Below are 19,660 nucleotides of genomic sequence, written 5' to 3' on the forward strand. Positions count from 1 at the left end.
GAACTAAAATAAAATTATGTCTAACCAAATAAAATTTGTCTCTATATTTTAAGATTAAGATTAAGACAAGAATATAGAGAAGAATGGAGGAGGAAAAAGAAGTCGAGAGGGAAAGGTAAAGCAATAGAGAGCAAGTAAGAGAAAAGAAGTTGTCTAGGTAAAGAGAAGCGAGTTTAAGGCTCGCGTCTATAGAAAGTATAAGAAGAAGGTTGCCAACGTCTCGACACGAGGAAAGGTAAAGTAACGCGGCGCGTCTAGAAAGTAAAGTAAAAGTCTCAACGGTCTTAAACGACATTAAAGGCAGGTTAACGCGGGACTCGACATATAGTATATATGTAAAAGGTATCTCTATACGGTCTGAAACAACTCGGATGTATCAAAATATATGCTGATAAGGTCGGACGGCTAAAGAGCAACTCCCTCATTCTAAAAAGCGGGCGGAACTCTTCCTTTTTTCTTTTTAAACTTTATTAAACTTATGATATTTACTAACTCCTGAGTCATTGAAATTCACATTTCACATTTCACATTTCACACACTGATCGCTCTATCTCTAGAACCACAACACCTAGAAAGTTGAAATTTGGTAGGAATATTCCTTTTATGGTCTAGGTGTGCAATAAGAAAGGATTTTGCGAAAATCTAAACCGATCCTGAGATATGATCAATTTTTGATCGCTAAAATCACCATAAGAAATACACAGAGTGCAGAGACTGCGGGAGAGAAATGTTCCGCTCTCGACCAACATTTTGCGTTTCGTTTATGTTTTTAGTTTGATAACTATGCAGCTAATAGGGAGCGCGCAGCGCGACCGTATTTTTTATTATTTTCTACAAGTTCGGCCATGCCTTTTCTACAACTTTGGCCATGCCTCGGGGTGAACTAGCGGGATTCCGAGGCGAAGCGAAGGAATTCAGCTAGTACATTTCTAAAACTAAAAGAGGAAAACAAGAAAAAATTAAGTAACCGTGCCCATTTTAAACGTGATTTTTTTCAGCTTGGTGTTACCATGGCAACTCAAAGTGCGTCCTTGGATAAAATGGAAACGCTTAGCACCAGTACGATAAGTAAAGCTGATGAGACCAACCGAATGAAAGATATTGAGGACACTTATGAAGATAGGTGAGTATCTAGCTGTTACCATGATACTAGTAGTTCTGCAAAGCAACCTCCGTGGCCGAGTGGATATCGCACTAGGCTTGCACGCAGGAGACCCGGGTTGGATTCCCGGCGGGGCCGCGGTTTTTTTCGGCTCTGTGCTTGGAGTTCGGGGTGCACTCAGCCTCGTGAGGACAATTGAGTAGCTACTTTACTCGAGTAGTGACCAGTGGCGACATTACCAGTGTAGAAAGATTCATTGAAATATGGAAATGGATTGCAAAGGAGGAGGCACTTAGTAATCTTGTGATATCCACTAAAGTTGTGAAAAAGCTTTGATTTGATACTAGTAGTTCTGTAAACTGTAGACCTCAGACCTCACTCAGACTCTTTTGCCCAAGGTGAGACGAAGGTACGAGTTAATGCAATTCACATGTATCAAAATAGAAGATACCTACCTATACATCTTACGTAATGAAAAGGAGACAGAACAGGTTGTATTTAGAATCACTCGAAAGATTCAATGGTAACTATGCAGAAGTCACGTCCATGGAAAAGAAAAGCTCCTTTTTGTATTTAACCTAACCCTATAAAAACACTAATCACTGCTCTAATTGTGAAAACTCCTTCTTGCGTTTAACCTAACCCTATCCCTATAATAACACTGGTCACTGCTCGTTTGTGCCAGTTCCTTTGGTAGCAATATTCCACGGACGTGACTTCTGCACAAGTACCGATTCGAAGAATAGTTGACCTTTTTTAAAACAATAGATTTACCAAGAAGTGGGGTCTTGTGACAAAATTATTTTTGAAAAAACAATACAAGGGTAGAAATAATAGTGACTCGTCTATTTCATCTATTGGACTCTGAAACGTGTAGACCACAAAATTGGTCCTGTTCAGTTCTGGGAGCCCGAATTTCTAAAAAACTTTTAATTTTCATCACATTTATTTTTATTTTTTCCCCTACTTAACCTTGGTTTTGTATTTAATTTGTATTATTATTGTCTTTTTTTTTTCTTTCTTTCTTATTATTACTGTATTAATAAAATTAGTGGTTGGGTGGAAGAGCTCCGTTAGGAGAATCCTGCCACTATAAATAAAGCATAAAAAAAAATAAATAAATAAACCCATGGATCGACGTGCTTTGATCTTATTAACTTATGTGTCAAATTTCATCAATTTTCTCTACTTTGATTTATTATTTGAATTTTTCACAACTTTTTGTAGAGTAGGTACATATATAATTTTTTTCCCCCTTTTGTGTATTTTCAGTATTTTTCCCTCTTTTTTCCCCAGGTATATGAAATTGAAACTGTTAACCATCAAATATAAGAAATCCTACGTGGAGACCAATGAGAAGTTAACAACTCTGACCAATGAAAACGCAGCTCTCATGAGTAAACTACAAGCCTTGACCAATCAGGTAACAGGATTTCCCCCTTTTCCCGTGTACAGACGGGGTCGACGTTTTATTATTATTATTATTATTATTATTATTTCAACGGGTTAATTTCTGGTGTTCTCGTGTTGACCCAGCACCTAAATGGGAAAGGATTGTGTCTCTTCTCGCCCATCTGATGAGAGGCATACTACGGGATGGGCATGCATGCTACGACACAGGCCACATGCGTCTAATGTAGCAGTTGTTTCATTGCTACGAAATAAAAACGGCGGTGGAACGTCGTGCGTCAGTTGCGCGATGAACTTGGCGTTGGACTTCAGGGTCCGAGCGTCTGCATCCTGCTTCTCGCAGAGGGAGTCGTACTCCGACTGCAGAATCTGCGTGGTTTTGATCTGAAAGGACAATTAATTTTTTATTTTGTAATTTTATTAACATTTGTTTTTTTTTTTAATATTTTGTAATTTTATTAACATTTAAAAAAAAAAAAAAACAAATGTTAATAAAATTACAAAATAAAAAATTAATTGTCCTTTCAGATCAAAACCACGCAGATTCTGCAGTCGGAGTACGACTCCCTCTGCGAGAAGCAGGATGCAGACGCTCGGACCCTGAAGTCCAACGCCAAGTTCATCGCGCAACTGACGCACGACAAGGAGACCCTGGAGAATAGTCTGCGTTCACTCCGAACGCAGCTTAACGACGCGTCGACGCAGAAAAGCGACGCCCTCGCCAAGTACGCCAGCCTAAAGGAGAAGTTTGATGAGAAACAGGTGAGATTTTGATACTCAAAAAAAAAAAAAAAAAAAAAAAAAAAATTCCACCGCCGTGTTACATTTGCGGAATACGTATTTGAAAAAAAAAACTGAAAATTTTCGAAATCTTCATCCATTTTCACCGCCGGAAGCCATCACATTTTAAATTTCATTTTTGAGTCTGAATCCCAGTATAAACTATTAGTGGGACCTATTTGAAGCACAAATCACCAATCGATATAAATTTCCCTTTTTTTTTGGTGCTTCCCCTTGTTGTGTATGATGGTGGTTTCGAACCAGTGTATTTCGGTTTTCCAATATCCAATATTGGCTAGAGTGAATTGATTCAATCCTCAGTCTTGATTTTCACTCTGGTGAGTCTACACAAAATAAATTCGTTCCAATGTTCTATTTTCAAAGTGATCTTTTCTTACTACATTAGAACTCCAACTCAACACCCCTATTAGCGGATGAACCTGGAAAAATTAAAAGGCCATAACTACGGCCCTGGTTGTCGAGCTCGAGCTCAAACTTATACGTTTTTCAAAACCTTCAATATGATGTGTCACAAGCGGGGGGGGGGGTCTGATTTAAGATTTTTTAATTTGCTGCCACAAGGGGAGCCCAGGGCCTCAACTTCATATCAAAAAAATCTAGGATTTGTTGGACATTCTAAACGGTTCTCGAGAAATCCACCCCTGGTCAAGACTCTAGAAACACCCTGTATATTAACCCTTACTAACTTACTATGCATGCATCCTCTTTAACCCTTTCAGGTGAGCGACATCATCATGAAGGACAAAGACCACGAGATCGCCAAGCTCACCGACACAAATACACATTTGAGCGAGCAAATTGTCGAGCTCCGCACTAGGATCGCACAATGCACGAGCCGAAATGTCGACATTGCCCAGTGCGAGAGACAGCTGGACGAGGCCAAAGTGAGAATAAGCGAGCTGGAAACGAAGCTGGAGGCGATGGAAGAGATGAGTCAAACGTTGAACACTGTTCAAGTGAGTTGATTGATTTTTTTTTTTTTTTTCACAAATCACGAAATTTCGGAAACAGTTGACAATAAAACCTGTTTACCTGTAAAATTAAGTCGTGGAACCTGAGTGTCAACAACACTTCAATGAACACAAGCTAACCGTTCAATTTCGAAAAAAAAAAGAAAAAAAATCAAACAGAAAGCGTCAAACATAAAATAAGTTAACGTCACAGCATCTGTTACAAAATGAAGCCAAGGGTTAAGAGGTTTGACAGAGGGAACTGTAACTGCTAAGGTCTTATCGTCCCGAAATCGAAGAACGAACCTTATCTTCTTCCTAGCTTTAAGTCCCCCAGCTAGACTAGATATCACCTGTAGATAATTTCAATAAATCGTTTACCTACGTTTTATATTAACCCCTGTAACTTATGTGAACTTTTCAGGCAAAAATCGAACCCGCGGCCTAGCACTTACAAGGCAGACGCGCTACCAACCAAGCTAACTAAACTGACTTTCTCTTTCAGGAAAACTACACCGCGCTCAAACTGTCTCACTCGCAACTCGAGGCGGACCACAAGGTCAGCCTATCCCAACTATCCGCCCTGAGTGAGAGTTACCAAGCGGCCAAGTCCCGCACTGAGGAGCTACTGGTAGACAATACACAGCTGTGCAGGGACCGAGACAGATTGGAGGAGGCCACCAGAGTTAGGAATGAGCTGACGAGTCAACTCACAGGAGTAGAAATGCAACTCAACGAGGTACAAACAAAATAATAAATATACTGCGGCCTTCGGCCGCTGCTTTTGGTAATAGATCTGTTGTTAATCATATTTGCGGCCTTCCGCCGCTGGCAAGGGCCGTGTACTTCTTTTCGTTAATACATAAAAAGGCAATGGGGCGTCCGGCCGCTGGCAAAGCCAGCTAAGTATGTAAGCTTGGTTAAAAAATTAATATAATGCGGCCTTCGGCCGCTGCAAAGCTAGCTATGTTACATTTGTAAAGAATTAATATATTGCGGCCTTCAGCAGCTGCTTTTGGTAATAGATCTGTGTTCAAGTATAAATGCGGCCTTCGGTCGCTGGCAAGGCCCGTGTAGCTTATTGTTTGTTATATTTCAGGTGAAAGCAGACAAGGCAAGATTGGAGAAAGAATTCGAGACCTACAAGAGAAAGGCTCAGAGTGTTCTGGAGAAACATAAGAAGGGACAGGTAAGTTAAATGGTAGAGATTGCCCCAGACAATAATTTCGCCCTTTGTAATTTCTTGTAAGATACCTTTTGGTTTTATTTACAATAAAAAACTATTCTATTCTGTTCTTGTATTTAAAGTACGTTAAATTATAACCAATAAAGAGTCTAAATAAAGTCTGGCTGAGGGACTATAAACAGAGAGTAGATCAGCGTCTAGCTAGGGGACTATAAACAGGGAGTAGACTAGTCCAAATTTCCTAGTAGAAGAAGAAGAAGAAGAAGAAGAAGAAGAAGAAGAAGAAGAAGAAGAAGAAGAAAGAGTCTAAATAAAAAAATATTGATCAAATAAAGTAAGGTCCAAGTTTTAAATTAATGAGGGACATACCACAGGATGGGCATGTTATGACAAAGGCCACTCGAGTCTAATGGCCCGAACGAAGTGAAGGTCTACGTTTTAACTCGACCGTTTTGCATTTGGTTTAGAGGTTTGATTGTTCCGCTATAACTCCCGATTGCCTGGTCCGATTTTGATGAAACTTAGTACATATGTTCCTTGAATCAAAGCACGTCGATCCTTGAAATTTGAGGTCACAGAAATGAGCGTTATCCATTTTTGATTTGGGTGAGGAATACAGTTGACAAAATCACTAGTAAATGTACAAATCCTATAACACCTAAATTGTTACAGTTGGATGCTACTAGTGCCAGTACAGAGGAGAACAATGGTAAACTATTGGCTCTGGAGAAACAGGTTGATGATTTGAAAACAGAGCTCAACCAATCACAGTGAGTCTTCTTTTATATTTAAATTTATCAAAGTGTATCCAAACATGGTCGATCGACAAGGAGAAAGTAAGTATATCGAGGCAGTGTGGACGATTCAGTCGACATCGATCGACGGCCGTGGACCATGCGTGGATACACCTTTATAGTGTATATTATTTATACATGTTTGAGTTCCCATGGTCTAGTAACTGTAGTGTTCACTGCGCTCGCCCTGGCTGCCAGCGCTCAGGTTAAAAATCACCGGGGGACTAGTCTCTCTAACGCGTGTACTCTTTCTACTTTGCCTTTACAGACAGGAGCTCTCGCGGGCCCGGCAGTCGCTTGCTTCGACCGCGAGCGAAAACACCGCCCTGGCCTCTCAACTTCACCGCACGAGAGGCGATCTGTCCGCCAGCGCTCAGGCTAAGGAAGAGAAGTTCAACCGGGAACAGAGTCTCTAACGCGTCAACTCTTCCTACTTTGGCTTACAGGCAGGAGCTCTCGCGGGCCCGGCAGTCGCTCGCTACGACCGCGAGCGAAAACACCGCCCTGGCCTCTCAACTTCACCGGGTGAGAGACGATCTGTCCGCCAGCGCTCAGTCTCTCGCTCAAGCCAAGGAGGATAAAATGAACGCGGACCTCCTGGCGACGATGTACCGACAGCAGGTGGAGGAACAGGGGACGCGCATCAAGGAGTTGAAGGCCACGGTCGCCGGGCTGCGAGAAGAGGTGGCAAAGCTGGCGAAGACCGACGTGAAGGTGAGAGAAATAAACAAACTAATCAGTAAGTAAATAATAGAATAGAATAATAAAGTAATTGTATTTATCAAAAAATCAGTAATTAGTTTCTTTCAAATCATGAATGATTTGCAAGAAACTAATTACATTCATGATTTGCAAGAATCTAATTCTCTGCTTTTCTTGCAAATCATGAATGATTTGCATGAATGCTTTGCTTGAATCATGAATGATTTGTGGCAAAGAGAGCTTTTTCACTACTTTTGTCGGTATCAGTGAACACTTACTTTTTTTTAAACTTATCCTTGGCTGCGGCCTTAACGACCATATTGCCTGTGTCACAGCAGCTGCCCATTCTCCTCTCTCCAAAGCCGCTTGCTTCCATTCTTCCGGATAGATTCCCATGAGCTCTACATCCTTCTTTATGTTGTCCTTCCATCTGGATCGTGGTCTTCCTCTCAATCGGTATCCGTCAACGTTCTCCTCAAACGCTATCCTTGCTATCTGTGTTTCCTTTCTGCTATCATGCTGTCAGGGAACACTGGGTTTTTAATCCTACAATCTTTATTTTATATTACTACAACAACCCTAGGTTATTGCTTTGACATTCAGTTTTGGCTACAACAAATTTATGAGTGCATGCCCTTCGTTTCAGGCTGGTATCCCTCTGTTTGAAGTCCCCCGGCCAGAGTAAGCTGGGCGACTCCCTGTTGAAAGTCCCCCAGCAAGACGAGTTCCCTTTGTTTAACCTCTTGTATTATGTGAACTAATTTTCCAGGACGAGAGAATTGTGGAGAAGAAATTGGAGGTGGAGGTGGATGATAGGAGACGAATGGAGGAGGTGTTGAGTGCTAATAATTTAACCAACATGGCGTCCCTGTACAGGGAAGAAGGGGAGGTAAGTAAAAAGAACAAAACTAAGCACAAAATTACCTACAAGTACAGGGTTTATACGCGACCTGGAAAAGTCATGGAATCTGAATATTGGCCAAAAAGTCATGGAAAATGGTGAAATTTTAAAGAAAACTTGGAAAAGTCATGGAATTTGTCAGCCGGTCAAAAATTAAAAATGTTCAAATTAAATATCAAGCTTTTTTCCGAAAAACGGCCTGCGGCGCATTCCCCCTCATATTCCTTGACGTTCTGCATATTGCATATTTTATTTAAATGAAGGGGTAATCTTACTGATTTTTAGGTACCTCCGCCCCCTATTTTTCTGGAAAAAGTTGTGAAAATTGTTGGAAAAGTCATGGAATTTCATTCCGGGAAAAGCGTATAAACCCTGAAGTAGAAACATACTACTATCACGTCACGTCATGTGAGCTCATGGGGAGTCAGAAAGATGTAGTTCAAAGTTTTCCCATAATATTGTAGGTGATTTCGTTCACATTGCCCTCACGTCACCTGAGCTCACGTTTTCCTTAGAACAGCAAATGAAAATTGAGTCACGGACCTTTAAAGGACATACATAATTTTCGGAATTTTGACTTCAGATTTTAATTTTCCACGATTTTTTCCCGTAAGGCGGCTTTCACACTGAGGTAACACGTCGCAAGATGCTACGTAGCATGCATCTTCAAAGACCAGACCATTATTTCAAATGAAACCCGCTACGATATATTAGCAGTTGAAAGGTTTACCTCCCCCATGCCAAAATGTTCACGTATAAGTAGATAATATTATTTTAATTTGTGATGTCCACAAAAGTTTTGAGAAGGCTCTGCTTTATCACAAATAATTATTTCATTGTTCGTACAACCGTCCGTTGTAATGTCAAAATTGTGATTGTAGTATTGTAGTTTTAAATTAAATTATGAAATAGATATGTAGGGGTTTTTTTTTTTTTTTTTACTTTAGAAAATAAATAAGCAGAGAGAGAGAGAGCTTTCAGGATTTAAATCTAAAATTAAAGGCAATGCTTTAAATCTAGGTAGCCAGCCTAGTTAGCTGGAATCTTGAAAGGTATAAATGATAAGTGCAACGTATGTATAAGGTTCGTTCTCGGAACGGCTGGCTTTCTGCTATCCTGTCCTTCTCTTTTAGATTTCGGGACGATAGAGACCTCTGTTGTCACATTACCCTTTATCAAACCTTTTGGAAAAAAAAGAAAAAAAAAACTCTATCTCTGTCATGCATTCCAATTTTATTTGAGGAGGTCTATGAAAAAACGGGACATTTTTTGTACTTTTTTTATATTAAAAATGGCCCTTTTTTTCAAAGATCTCCTTTTTATTGTCCTTGTATGTCATTGTCGTTTGTATTTTTTGTTGAAATCATGAATGATGAAATGAAATTATTTATTAAAATATTGTTATTTCGATGAATTTTAACCATTCGTTTTCTCATTTTCTTATTCGTTTATACGAAGAACGCTTGCTAGTTTTAGTTGTCTGGCTGGGGGACTTAAACAGGGAATATACCAGCCTCAATTTCCCTTAATAAAGAAATAGCGAAGGTTGAGTGCGAAGGGCATGCACTCGTAAAATTTGTTGCCAAAACCAAATGTCAGCCCAAACCAATCACCCTAGTGAGGGTAGATTGAGAGGCTTTAGCCAACACCTGGGAGCAGCCTAAGACGCGTTTCGTTCTTGTTGGAACTCATCAGTTAGACATAGCTCTCAGGTGCTGGCCAAACTTGACCTGTAGATGCTAGGTGATGGCTGTGATTCTTGCCTTCACCAAGTAAGTCTGGTTTGCTCCAATTCAAACTGGCTGATCTAATCCAAGAAACTGTGGATTTATGTTTTTATATTTCCTTGAAACTTGAAATTAGGATATTATTTCTGAAAGTAGTTCAAAGGTACACTGTGTACAGGCAGGTAGTTGGGTTGGAATCAGTACAATGTGAAATGTTCATGAGTTTAGAATCAGTACAACATGGTGAAATGTTCATGAGTTTAGAATCAGTACAATGTGGTGAAATGTTCATGAGTTTAGAATCAGTACAATGTGGTGAAATGTTCATGAGTTCGAGTAGGTACTAGGAAGTGCTTGAGTCATCATTACCATTTTTAGAATTAGATAGGTAATTGTAACACTTGAAAATATTTTTTTCATCATTGTTCACACTTGGAATATTCTCAACTCTTGGAGATGTTTGTCATCATTCTAGCACTCGGTAATCTTATTTGAGGGATCCAAACTCTGGAAATTTTCTTAATTATTCAATCAGCCACATTCTGAATATTGACTCAATCACAGAAATATTTGAATGAGAATTCACACTTGTAGCATATTCACAACACTTGAAAATATCTGAGAAACTTTCACCTTTTAAGAATATTCTAAAAGTGTGAACAGATCAAATATTTTCACTTGAATACTTCCAAGTGTTGAGAATATTTGCAAAGTGTGAATCTTGACAATTTGAATATTTTCAAGTATTGTGAATATTCTAATTTGGAATAGCCTAAGGCTAGTATACACACTGTCGGGTATTGAAATTGTGAGATTAAGTAATTTATGAGAGAAGCTATTTATTTTGTCTTGCGTACCTTAGCTGTTAATGCCTACAAATCTGATCAAAAGACAAGGTTGTGAGACCAAGTATTTCATGAAAGAAGGTAGGGATTTTGTCTCTTTTTGCGTGCATCGCGCTACATTACATAGTTGTGTTTTTGCCTTTCGGAATCGGATTTCCAAAGGTTTTAGTACAGGCGCTACCACGCGAAAAGAGGGGATGTCATCTCAGTTTCTGAAAGAATAATACAAACTAGTGGTTGGATGGAAGAGCTCCTTTGGGAGAACCCTGCCACTATAGATAAATAAAGCCTTAAAAAAAATACGACCATTCCAAAGCTGTGTTAGAACAGTCGATCAATGGTCGACCGGAAACAAAGTTGCCTTTGTATTTTGCTAACATCAATCGACGGCCGTTGACTATATGGAGTTGAGTTGTGGACACAGGTTAAGTTCTCTACCATATGTCGCGAATGTTGTAACGCTAATTTGACATCAAATCTGTCGTGCCACGCGGTTCGAGTGTCATTGACCTTCTTCTGTAGAATGATAACTGAGCTCTGTTAATAAATTTTATTAGAATAGATAATAGAAGATGACTTGTTTGAACATATTGTCAGGATGGGACTGAAAAGTCTTTCGCAGGTTTATTAGAGGTGTTGGTTGTTGAGCCAGGCTAGTTAGCTTGGAGGGTAGCGCGCTTGCCTTCTGTGAGCTAGGACGCGGGTGCGATTCCCGCCCGGGGAGAATTTTATTAGGTTCTTTTTCGGAACGGCCGGCTTTCTTTTATCTTGTTCTCTTTGATTTTAGAACGATAAGACTTGGAATTGTTACTATTCTTTCTATCAACCTCCTTACACCTAGGTTTTCAGATTTCGACTTGACGTTGATTAGCACCCGTAAACCGCGCGCGTTTGGAGACAAAGGACTTGCGACCAATCCGCTTTGACTTCCGCCTTGAGACTTTGAACTGGGAAAGAAAGATGGTAGTTGCGTGCTTGCATCTTGGGCCGATGTCACACTGCAAAGCGTAGACGCGCGACTTGTTTTGTAGCATGTAGTCGCCTGAAAAAACCAAACCTATGAAAATGATAGACTCTCTATTGACTATCATTTTAATAGGTTTGGTTTTGCAGGCGATTTCGCGCTACTGAAAGTCCCGCGTCTACGCTTGCAGTGTAAGACGGGCCGAATATGCGAAGACGCCCAACCAGAATCTTACTTTCCCGGTTCAAAATCTCATGTTGAAACTAGATTCGTCGGAAAGTCTTTTGTCTTAAAACGCGTGCGCAGTTTGAAACTAGAAACTCAGGATAAAAATCCGCCTGGAAATCGAACCCGCGACCTAGCACTTACAAGGCAGACACGCTACCCTGCAAGCTAACTAGGCTGGCCCAAAATCCTTTGCTCTTATCTACATCGGTATAAGTCGGTTTCGGTCGACTGATGTATATGCACCTCTTGAGGTGTGTCGACACACGATCGATGTCGATTGAACCATCCACGATGCCTCGACCACATAGATTTACCTCGTCGATTGAGAGCGATCGACGGCCGGTCGACTATGTTTGGACACACCTTAAAAGATACAGCATTAACAGCCTCAAGATATGAAGAGAAGAAATGTAGATCACATTTTTATTTTGTAAAACACGCCAGCTCATCACAAACTGTGCTTTCACCTTTCCCTGAACTGAGCTACCCACTACTGTTCTTGTACTTGGTTTTATGCCACATGGTCAGATATCAACTCACGTGGTATTTATTCGAGCTTGGGGACTTGTGTGTGGACTTTGGAGGCTGCATGATCTTTACACGATGGTGTCGAAAACATTTAGTATTTTATTAAATTATTACACACGATGGTGTCGAATACATTACGAAAAGTAAACTACGCTTGGTCACGTGGGAAACATACGTACTGTGAAGGCCCGCTCACATTTGTCGTTCGGGGGGGGGGGGGGGGAAATCGTGTCGTATCTAGTAGAAACACACTCATTGAAAATACATTGCCCACAAGAACATTTAGTGTCGTTCGGCAAAAAATCGGATGAAACTCACAAGTTGGAACGGGCCTTCACGGTCTGCCCAGGGTGGCTAGTAAAAAAGCGGCTGTTTTTTTTGGAGCTTGATAGAGGGAACTGTTACAGCTAGGGTCCTATCGTTCCGAAAGCGAAGTGAGAAGAAGAGAAGAAAGTCAAGATAGGAGAAAGACAGCCTTTCCGAGAACGAACCTTATCTGTTTGGGATAAAATCCGCCCCAGGCCCGGAATCGAACCCGCGACCTAGCGCTGACAAGGCAGACGCGCTACTCTTCAAGCTAACTAGACTGGTAATCGTAGCGTTTGTAGGTATTGGGCATAACGTGATGTAATTCAGGCAAGGTTTGCATTGGCATGAGAGCACCACGTTGTATATCTGAGACACGTTGCCACCACATTGATGTCGTATACATAAGTAGATTATGTAGGCATGATTGTATTTATGTTTATATTGTATTGTACTCAGTGTGGTTGCGCGCGCGCTCTTGGTCTATACAGGGTGTTGAGGTTGTTTTGCCTACATTATATGGTGTGAAGAGATTAATTTTTTGTTGTATTTAGATTTAGAAGATCAAAAGATTTTTTTCCTTTTTTTTCTGTACTGTGTGCCAGGCAAAACCTCAGCTATCGTTCGATTGTAAAGATGTGTCCAAACGTGGTGGACCGGCCGTCGCGTCGATCGACGTCCGTTGACTATGTGTGGCTGTGGACACACCTGGAGAAAATCTTGTAGCATGTGTGTAATGTATGTGTAACATCTTTTAAGTTTAAGCGATGGGATTATAATTTTCAAGTAGAACGGGTGTTTTTCGGCATTGATGTGTTGTACTTAAAGTGCTCGTGTTCTGGTAAAAAGCCAAGACGAAAATCGACGTTGGGTTTTAATTTCTCCGATTGTGGTTCTGTTCTGTTTTGTTGACAGCGTTCTGCTAGATCTACATTATCGACACAAAGGTCGTTGTTATACATAGTTGATTGACTGAACAGTTTGTGTACGACAAGCCACCATGGGTAAAGAGAAGACTCATATTAACATCGTCGTCATTGGACACGTCGACTCCGGAAAGTCCACCACCACCGGACATTTGATCTACAAGTGTGGAGGTAAGTCCATCTCCATTGATTTATACATTTCCCCCCTCTTATTATCAAATAAAATTGTAATGAAACTTCTTTGTTCTGCAGGAATAGCTAGTTTTTTTGCAAACAAAATCAGGCTTCCCTCTAACTGAATTCTTGACGAAATATTGTTTCTGTTCATGTGCAGAAACAATATCGCGTTAAATAACACTAAAGAGTTCGGTTAGCGGGACGCTGATTTTTGTTGCAAAAACTCGCTAATTAGACTGAAAAGTCCCTTTGTTCTGTCGGCCGTTGACTTTGTGTCGATACTGGAAACCATCTTTTTTTTTACTAACCAAATTTTATCCAGGATATGTTTTCAAAGGCAGCTTCGCAATGTCATCAGTTTACTTTTTGAAGTGCTACATTTGGTGGTCAGTTGATCTGATTCGACCTTTGATGAAAGCGCTACATTTTTGACAAGTGGAAAAAGTAGGGCCCATTTTATTGGAGAAAAACTTTGCCACGTTTTTGACAAACGGAAAAGGTAGGCGCCCATTTTTGGGCGAAACAGACAGACCGTCACCGCTTGTTTCTCACAAACGTCTCTCGGCCCGCAGGTATTGACAAGCGTACGATCGAAAAGTTCGAGAAGGAAGCCCAGGAGATGGGTAAGGGATCGTTCAAGTACGCCTGGGTGTTGGACAAGCTGAAGGCCGAACGTGAGCGTGGTATCACCATCGACATCGCCCTGTGGAAGTTCGAGACGTCCAAGTTCTACGTCACCATCATCGACGCCCCCGGACACAGAGATTTCATCAAGAACATGATCACCGGAACCTCGCAGGTAAGTCCAAGCGAGAGGTCGCGGGTTTGATTTCCGCCTGCGGGCGAACTTTATCCTACCTAAACTGGGAAGAAAGTAAGGAATTTTGTGTAGGGTACCTCAACTGGAAAAATAGAGAAAGGAATTTTATCGAGTTATGCATGAAGTCACAAACGTCGTTTCCGCTTGATTCACTATGCTAAATTTTACGATTTTGACTTTGTTCTCGAACCAACAACTTCCAGATCCGGAGGCCAACACGTTAACCACTACACCACCTCCTACCGAAACAGGAGGGTAAAAGTTGACTTTGGTGGTCTTGAATAATCACGAATTCCTAGTAACTTGCAAAATAAACCGTAGATGGAAATATTATTTTGTTTCCCGAATTCGAGCTGCCAGAATAGTAGAATTTTATATTGACGGAGGTAGTAACTTGGAAAATGAACAACAGATGGAAATTTCTCTTGCAGATTCAGGTTGCCAGAATAGTTGACATTTGTATGTTTAACGAATTATTTTTCTTCCCCCCACCCAGGCTGACTGCGCTGTACTGATTGTGGCCGCCGGTACCGGAGAGTTCGAGGCCGGTATCTCCAAGAACGGACAAACCCGTGAGCATGCCCTCCTCGCCTTCACCCTGGGAGTGAAACAACTCATTGTCGGAGTCAACAAGATGGACTCCACCGAGCCCCCATACAGCGAGGTGAGTAGAGAAATGAAAAGATTAGTACACATTTTATTATTATTAATATTTAAGTTTGAAATATGAAATTATTACTTTATATTTACGGACGAAAAAAGGGAAGAAAAATCAATTTGAAAAAGAGTCATGTAAAAGAATGACAACACCCCCCAGAATAATCTCGCTCATTTTGTAGTGGGAACACTCATTTCATTAAATTACAATGCCTACAGGACATTCGGGGGAAAAAAATGGATGAAACTCACCACAAGTGAGCATAGGCCTTAGGGGTGTCCAAGCGGATGATCGCGACTTTTTTCCCGCGTTCAAAGTGTTTAAAGTTAAATAAAACTCATTATGTAACCATAATTTCAAACAATTTTCCTTGTTGCTTTTCAGGCCCGTTTCGAGGAAATCAAGAAGGAAGTGTCCGGCTACATCAAGAAGATCGGTTACAACCCGGCCACCGTGGCCTTTGTGCCCATCTCCGGCTGGCATGGAGACAACATGTTGGAGGTCTCCGACAAGATGCCCTGGTTCAAGGGCTGGGCCATCGAGCGCAAGGAAGGCAAGGCCGACGGCAAGTGCCTGATTGAAGCTCTCGATGCCATCCTCCCACCTTCCCGTCCCACGGAGAAGCCCCTGCGTCTGCCCCTCCAGGTAAGAGTCACCGGGAATCCGTCCCCGATCCTGGGGAACTGGTTTGTCCATGAAACACAAATTTCCCAATCCTCTAAATGAATAATGAATTTCAGCATTTTTTTCCAAACGTACTTGGCTGTTGTGTGATTTGCTGTCTCTCTCTTTTAATCAAGTCTGTCTTGTTTTTATTATTTAATTCATTTATGCCTGTTGCGTCAGTAAGTACTTAATTTTCGAAAGAATATGTTGTACTTTACAAAGGAATCAAGGATACACTTAAATGGGTAGATTACCGAATTATGAAATGTTATTCTTACCGTTATATTTAGTTGAATAATGTTAGAACAATCTATCCAATTACCGAATTCGTAACAAGATCTAATCCGCCCGTTTCTCGTTCTCTCCCCACTAGGACGTGTACAAGATCGGTGGTATTGGAACAGTGCCCGTGGGCCGAGTGGAGACTGGAGTCATCAAGCCCGGTATGCTGGTGACCTTTGCCCCGGCCAACCTCACCACTGAGGTGAAATCCGTCGAGATGCACCACGAAGCTCTGCAGGAAGCCGTTCCCGGAGACAACGTCGGTTTCAACGTAAAGGTAAGTGTGCCTGCCGTCACCTCTTACTTTAAACCCAATTTCTTCACATTCACACTAAACTTAATGAAGAAGGCCTGGATATTTCTCAAAGGTACATGAGATTTGCTCTCAAAACGCGTGTACCTTTGAAAAATTCATCTAGGATTCGTGGATTTTGCAAACACTACTCAAATCGCAAACAGCGAAATATTGGACCAAAAAGTAATGAAACCATGGTATTTTTTGAGCAAAAAACTCGGTTTTTTTACTATTTTATTTTGTGATTATTCCGCAAAAAGTCGAGTTAGTACCCATCTTAACGTAGATAACGAATGTGCAATAAAATATGGGGAGTCTCATTGAAAAAAAGTTTTCACCTGATTCGCGAATCACGATATTGCCAAAATATCCGCATCGAAAACCAAAGTCTCGTTTTTTTTATTATTATTATTATTATTTATATATTTTTTTTTTTTTTTTTTTTTTTTTGTTGGTTTTTTTAATTTTTTAGCCTTAAAATACCTTTTTTTCGCTAACAAGAGTAGCAAGTGAAAGAGCAAAGGTTGCTTTACCCCAGGTAAACCTGAAGTATCAGCAGGCCCCCACGCCTGCAGTGAGAAAAAAAATAACTACCTAGAATCTAGGCAATCAGTGTGATTTCTCAATTATTAATATTTTACGAAACATGGTATGTTAAGGCTAAATAATTGAGAAATCACACTGATTGATCTCAGGTACCATAAGCGTTGTACAAAACAATACAGAGTAAATGCAGTTTTTTTGTGTTATTATGTCACAACTTTGGTGCTCACTGCAGCATTGTAGGATTTTTCCAATATCTCAATAATCCTAAAATCCAATGTTTACCTACCATGCTGGCACCGGTCGCTATGCGCATTTATATTACATAGCTACTCATTTTCCTCACGAGGCTGAGTGGGCCCCGTAACGGCCAGTCACGGAATCAATCATTTGCATGATACAAATTTCTTGACCCCGCCGGGAATCGAACCCGGGTCTCCCGCGTGCAAGGCGAGCGCAGTGACCACTACGCCATGGGAGCTGACTCTAGTCCAAATTTCTTTGTATAAATGTGACAATTCATATAGGATTGAAAATATTCGATTTTCAACCTCACTTATATGCAACTGATCTAAATGAAAAATCTGATTTTTATACTGTCGGGATCTTTGACCATTTGGCCATTTTTCCCGTTGGGATTTTAATAACGGGACTTTCAGCCCTACGCCAAAAGTACCTGGAATCTTTGATCATCATATTTGACTTTTTTCAATCTTCACAGAACGTCTCCGTCAAGGAGCTGCGTCGTGGTTTCGTCGCGGGAGACTCGAAGGCCTCGCCGCCCAAGGCCACGCAGGACTTCACGGCCCAGGTGATCGTGCTGAACCACCCCGGCCAGATCAGCAACGGCTACACCCCCGTACTGGACTGTCACACCGCTCACATTGCCTGCAAGTTCGCCGAGATCAAGGAGAAGTGCGACCGTCGTACTGGTAAGACATTTCTCAATAAAATACTAAAAGTTAAAACACAACACAACTCCATCTTTAATTGTTTTTGTTGTTGGAATTTAAAAGAACCCGGATTTTTTTTTTTTTTTTTTTTTTTTTTTTTTTTTTAGGATTTGAATGTCTGGCTGGGGGACTATAAACAGTGAGTATACCAGCCTGAATTTTCTTTGCTAAAGAAATAGCAAAGGTTGAATCAAAGGGCATCCACTCGTAACATTCTGTAGCCAAAACCAAATGTCAGCCCAAAAGCGATCACCCTAGGGCTGATTGAGGGCTGACGAAAAACGCCGACCCCGTCTGTACACGGGAAAAGGCGAAGAAGAATTTAGTATTTGAATGAGAAAATACTGCGCTCATTGTCAAGCCAAAAAATCTGTCATTACATGTACGGCTGGTTTTGTGCTGAACCTATTAAATTGGAAAGAACTTCAGTCGAAGAATAGAGCATTATATGGAACGTCAGGCTTGCTCCAAAAACTCTGAAGTTAATACTTGCTTAGCTTACTTTGTGTCCGTCTTCAACGTCATTGGATTTTGACCTCCCAGAACTGTGCTCTGCACCTCCCAATAAAAAAGTTTAGATCTGCTTAATCCTGGTTTATCTGATGACTAATTTGAATTTTAATAACCCTTGAGGATTTGATGACTAATGTATTGTGTTTGCTGTGTTGTGTTCAGGAAAAACCACCGAGGAGAACCCCAAGGCCCTCAAGTCCGGAGACGCCGCCATCATCGTTCTGGTCCCCTCCAAGCCCATGTGTGTCGAGTCTTTCTCCGAGTTCCCTCCCCTGGGTAGATTCGCCGTGCGTGACATGAGACAAACCGTGGCCGTCGGTGTCATCAAGGTAAATAATAATCATGGAAATAAATACCTACCTACCTACCTCGACGATAATTATTCTTCTTAAAAAAAAAAAAAAAAAAAAAAAAAAAAAAAAATTACGATAATTGAACTATTAGTTCATCACCAGTTTAAACTTTACTGGATAACCAAAACCTGAATGGTTTACATTTCAGAAATAAATATGACAAAGATTCCCAATAGTTGAAACATGTATCACAAATGAAGACTGAACTATGGTATGACTTTATCTTTTAATCTTTAGAAAATAGTGACAACTTAATGGATATCAGGTAAATACTGTTTGTATTAGGTACCAAAAATCTGGGGAAGTAAGTAGGACTCACACGGATAATTTTGTGCGATAATTTACGTATGTACTCGGAAATAATCGTATTTTGTTCGTACGATGGTTTTCATACTTCGGAAAGAAAAGATAAATTACATAACATATTTTATTTCATAATTGAAAGAAAGATAAATCGTATTACTATTGATTTTGTCTAATATAACTAATCATGTTCCTCTTATGTTTGCTTGCAGAGTGTGACCTTCAAGGACGTCTCTTCCGGTAAAGTAACAAAGGCCGCAGAAAAGGTGCAGAAGAAGAAATAACTAGGCGGCATGGCTGAACTTCCACCACCTTCAACCAAAACCACCACCAACACATCTACATCAACAACAGCAGCAGCACTACTTGACAACAACAGTCGTCTCATCCACCAAACACACAGGATAGACATGAAGGATGAGATGAGAGGAGGAGAAGAAGTAAAGAGGAAACGCAGAAGAGAAGATAAAAACCAGAAGACGAGACTGAGTGCAGAACGGGAGGAGTCTGCGAGAAGAAAAACCCCGACATTTTCAAATCCGTGTTCCCATCGGAAAACCTTTCGGAGGAAAAACCTGGCGCTCCTCCTTAGACAAGTTATCAATAATTTAATCTGTAGCTGATACAACAATTGCTGTGTGTGACATGTTCCCCCGCCCCCGCTTGATATAACCGACCTCCCCCCCTACACCCCCCTCTCTATCTGCATTCATATAATACATTATTC

At 40.8% G+C, this 19,660-nt stretch overlaps 2 protein-coding genes across 2 annotated transcripts; both read left to right on the plus strand.

The window, feature by feature from the left end:
* Positions 1-1,002: 1,002 nt before the first annotated feature.
* Positions 1,003-11,344, plus strand: LOC103514988 (myosin-11-like). The gene is made up of 10 exons (XM_026827818.1): positions 1,003-1,123; positions 2,399-2,525; positions 3,041-3,274; positions 4,033-4,269; positions 4,769-5,002; positions 5,363-5,452; positions 6,122-6,219; positions 6,690-6,957; positions 7,715-7,838; positions 11,268-11,344. The coding sequence occupies exons 1-10, from the start codon at positions 1,011-1,013 to the stop codon at positions 11,342-11,344; spliced, it is 1,602 nt and encodes a 533-aa protein (XP_026683619.1). The 5' UTR covers positions 1,003-1,010.
* Positions 11,345-13,323: 1,979 nt separating this feature from the next.
* On the plus strand, positions 13,324-19,344 carry LOC103514985 (elongation factor 1-alpha). Its single transcript, XM_008479903.3, has 8 exons — positions 13,324-13,541; positions 14,120-14,346; positions 14,864-15,031; positions 15,410-15,670; positions 16,065-16,250; positions 17,533-17,743; positions 18,440-18,606; positions 19,146-19,344. Exons 1-8 carry the CDS (start codon positions 13,445-13,447, stop codon positions 19,215-19,217), a joined length of 1,389 nt encoding a protein of 462 aa, XP_008478125.1. The 5' UTR covers positions 13,324-13,444; the 3' UTR covers positions 19,218-19,344.
* The last annotated feature ends 316 nt before the right edge of the window (positions 19,345-19,660 follow it).

Source organism: Diaphorina citri, unplaced genomic scaffold, assembly GCF_000475195.1.
Source record: "Diaphorina citri unplaced genomic scaffold, Diaci psyllid genome assembly version 1.1 scaffold1254, whole genome shotgun sequence".
NCBI classification, from domain to species: Eukaryota; Metazoa; Arthropoda; class Insecta; order Hemiptera; family Psyllidae; genus Diaphorina; species Diaphorina citri.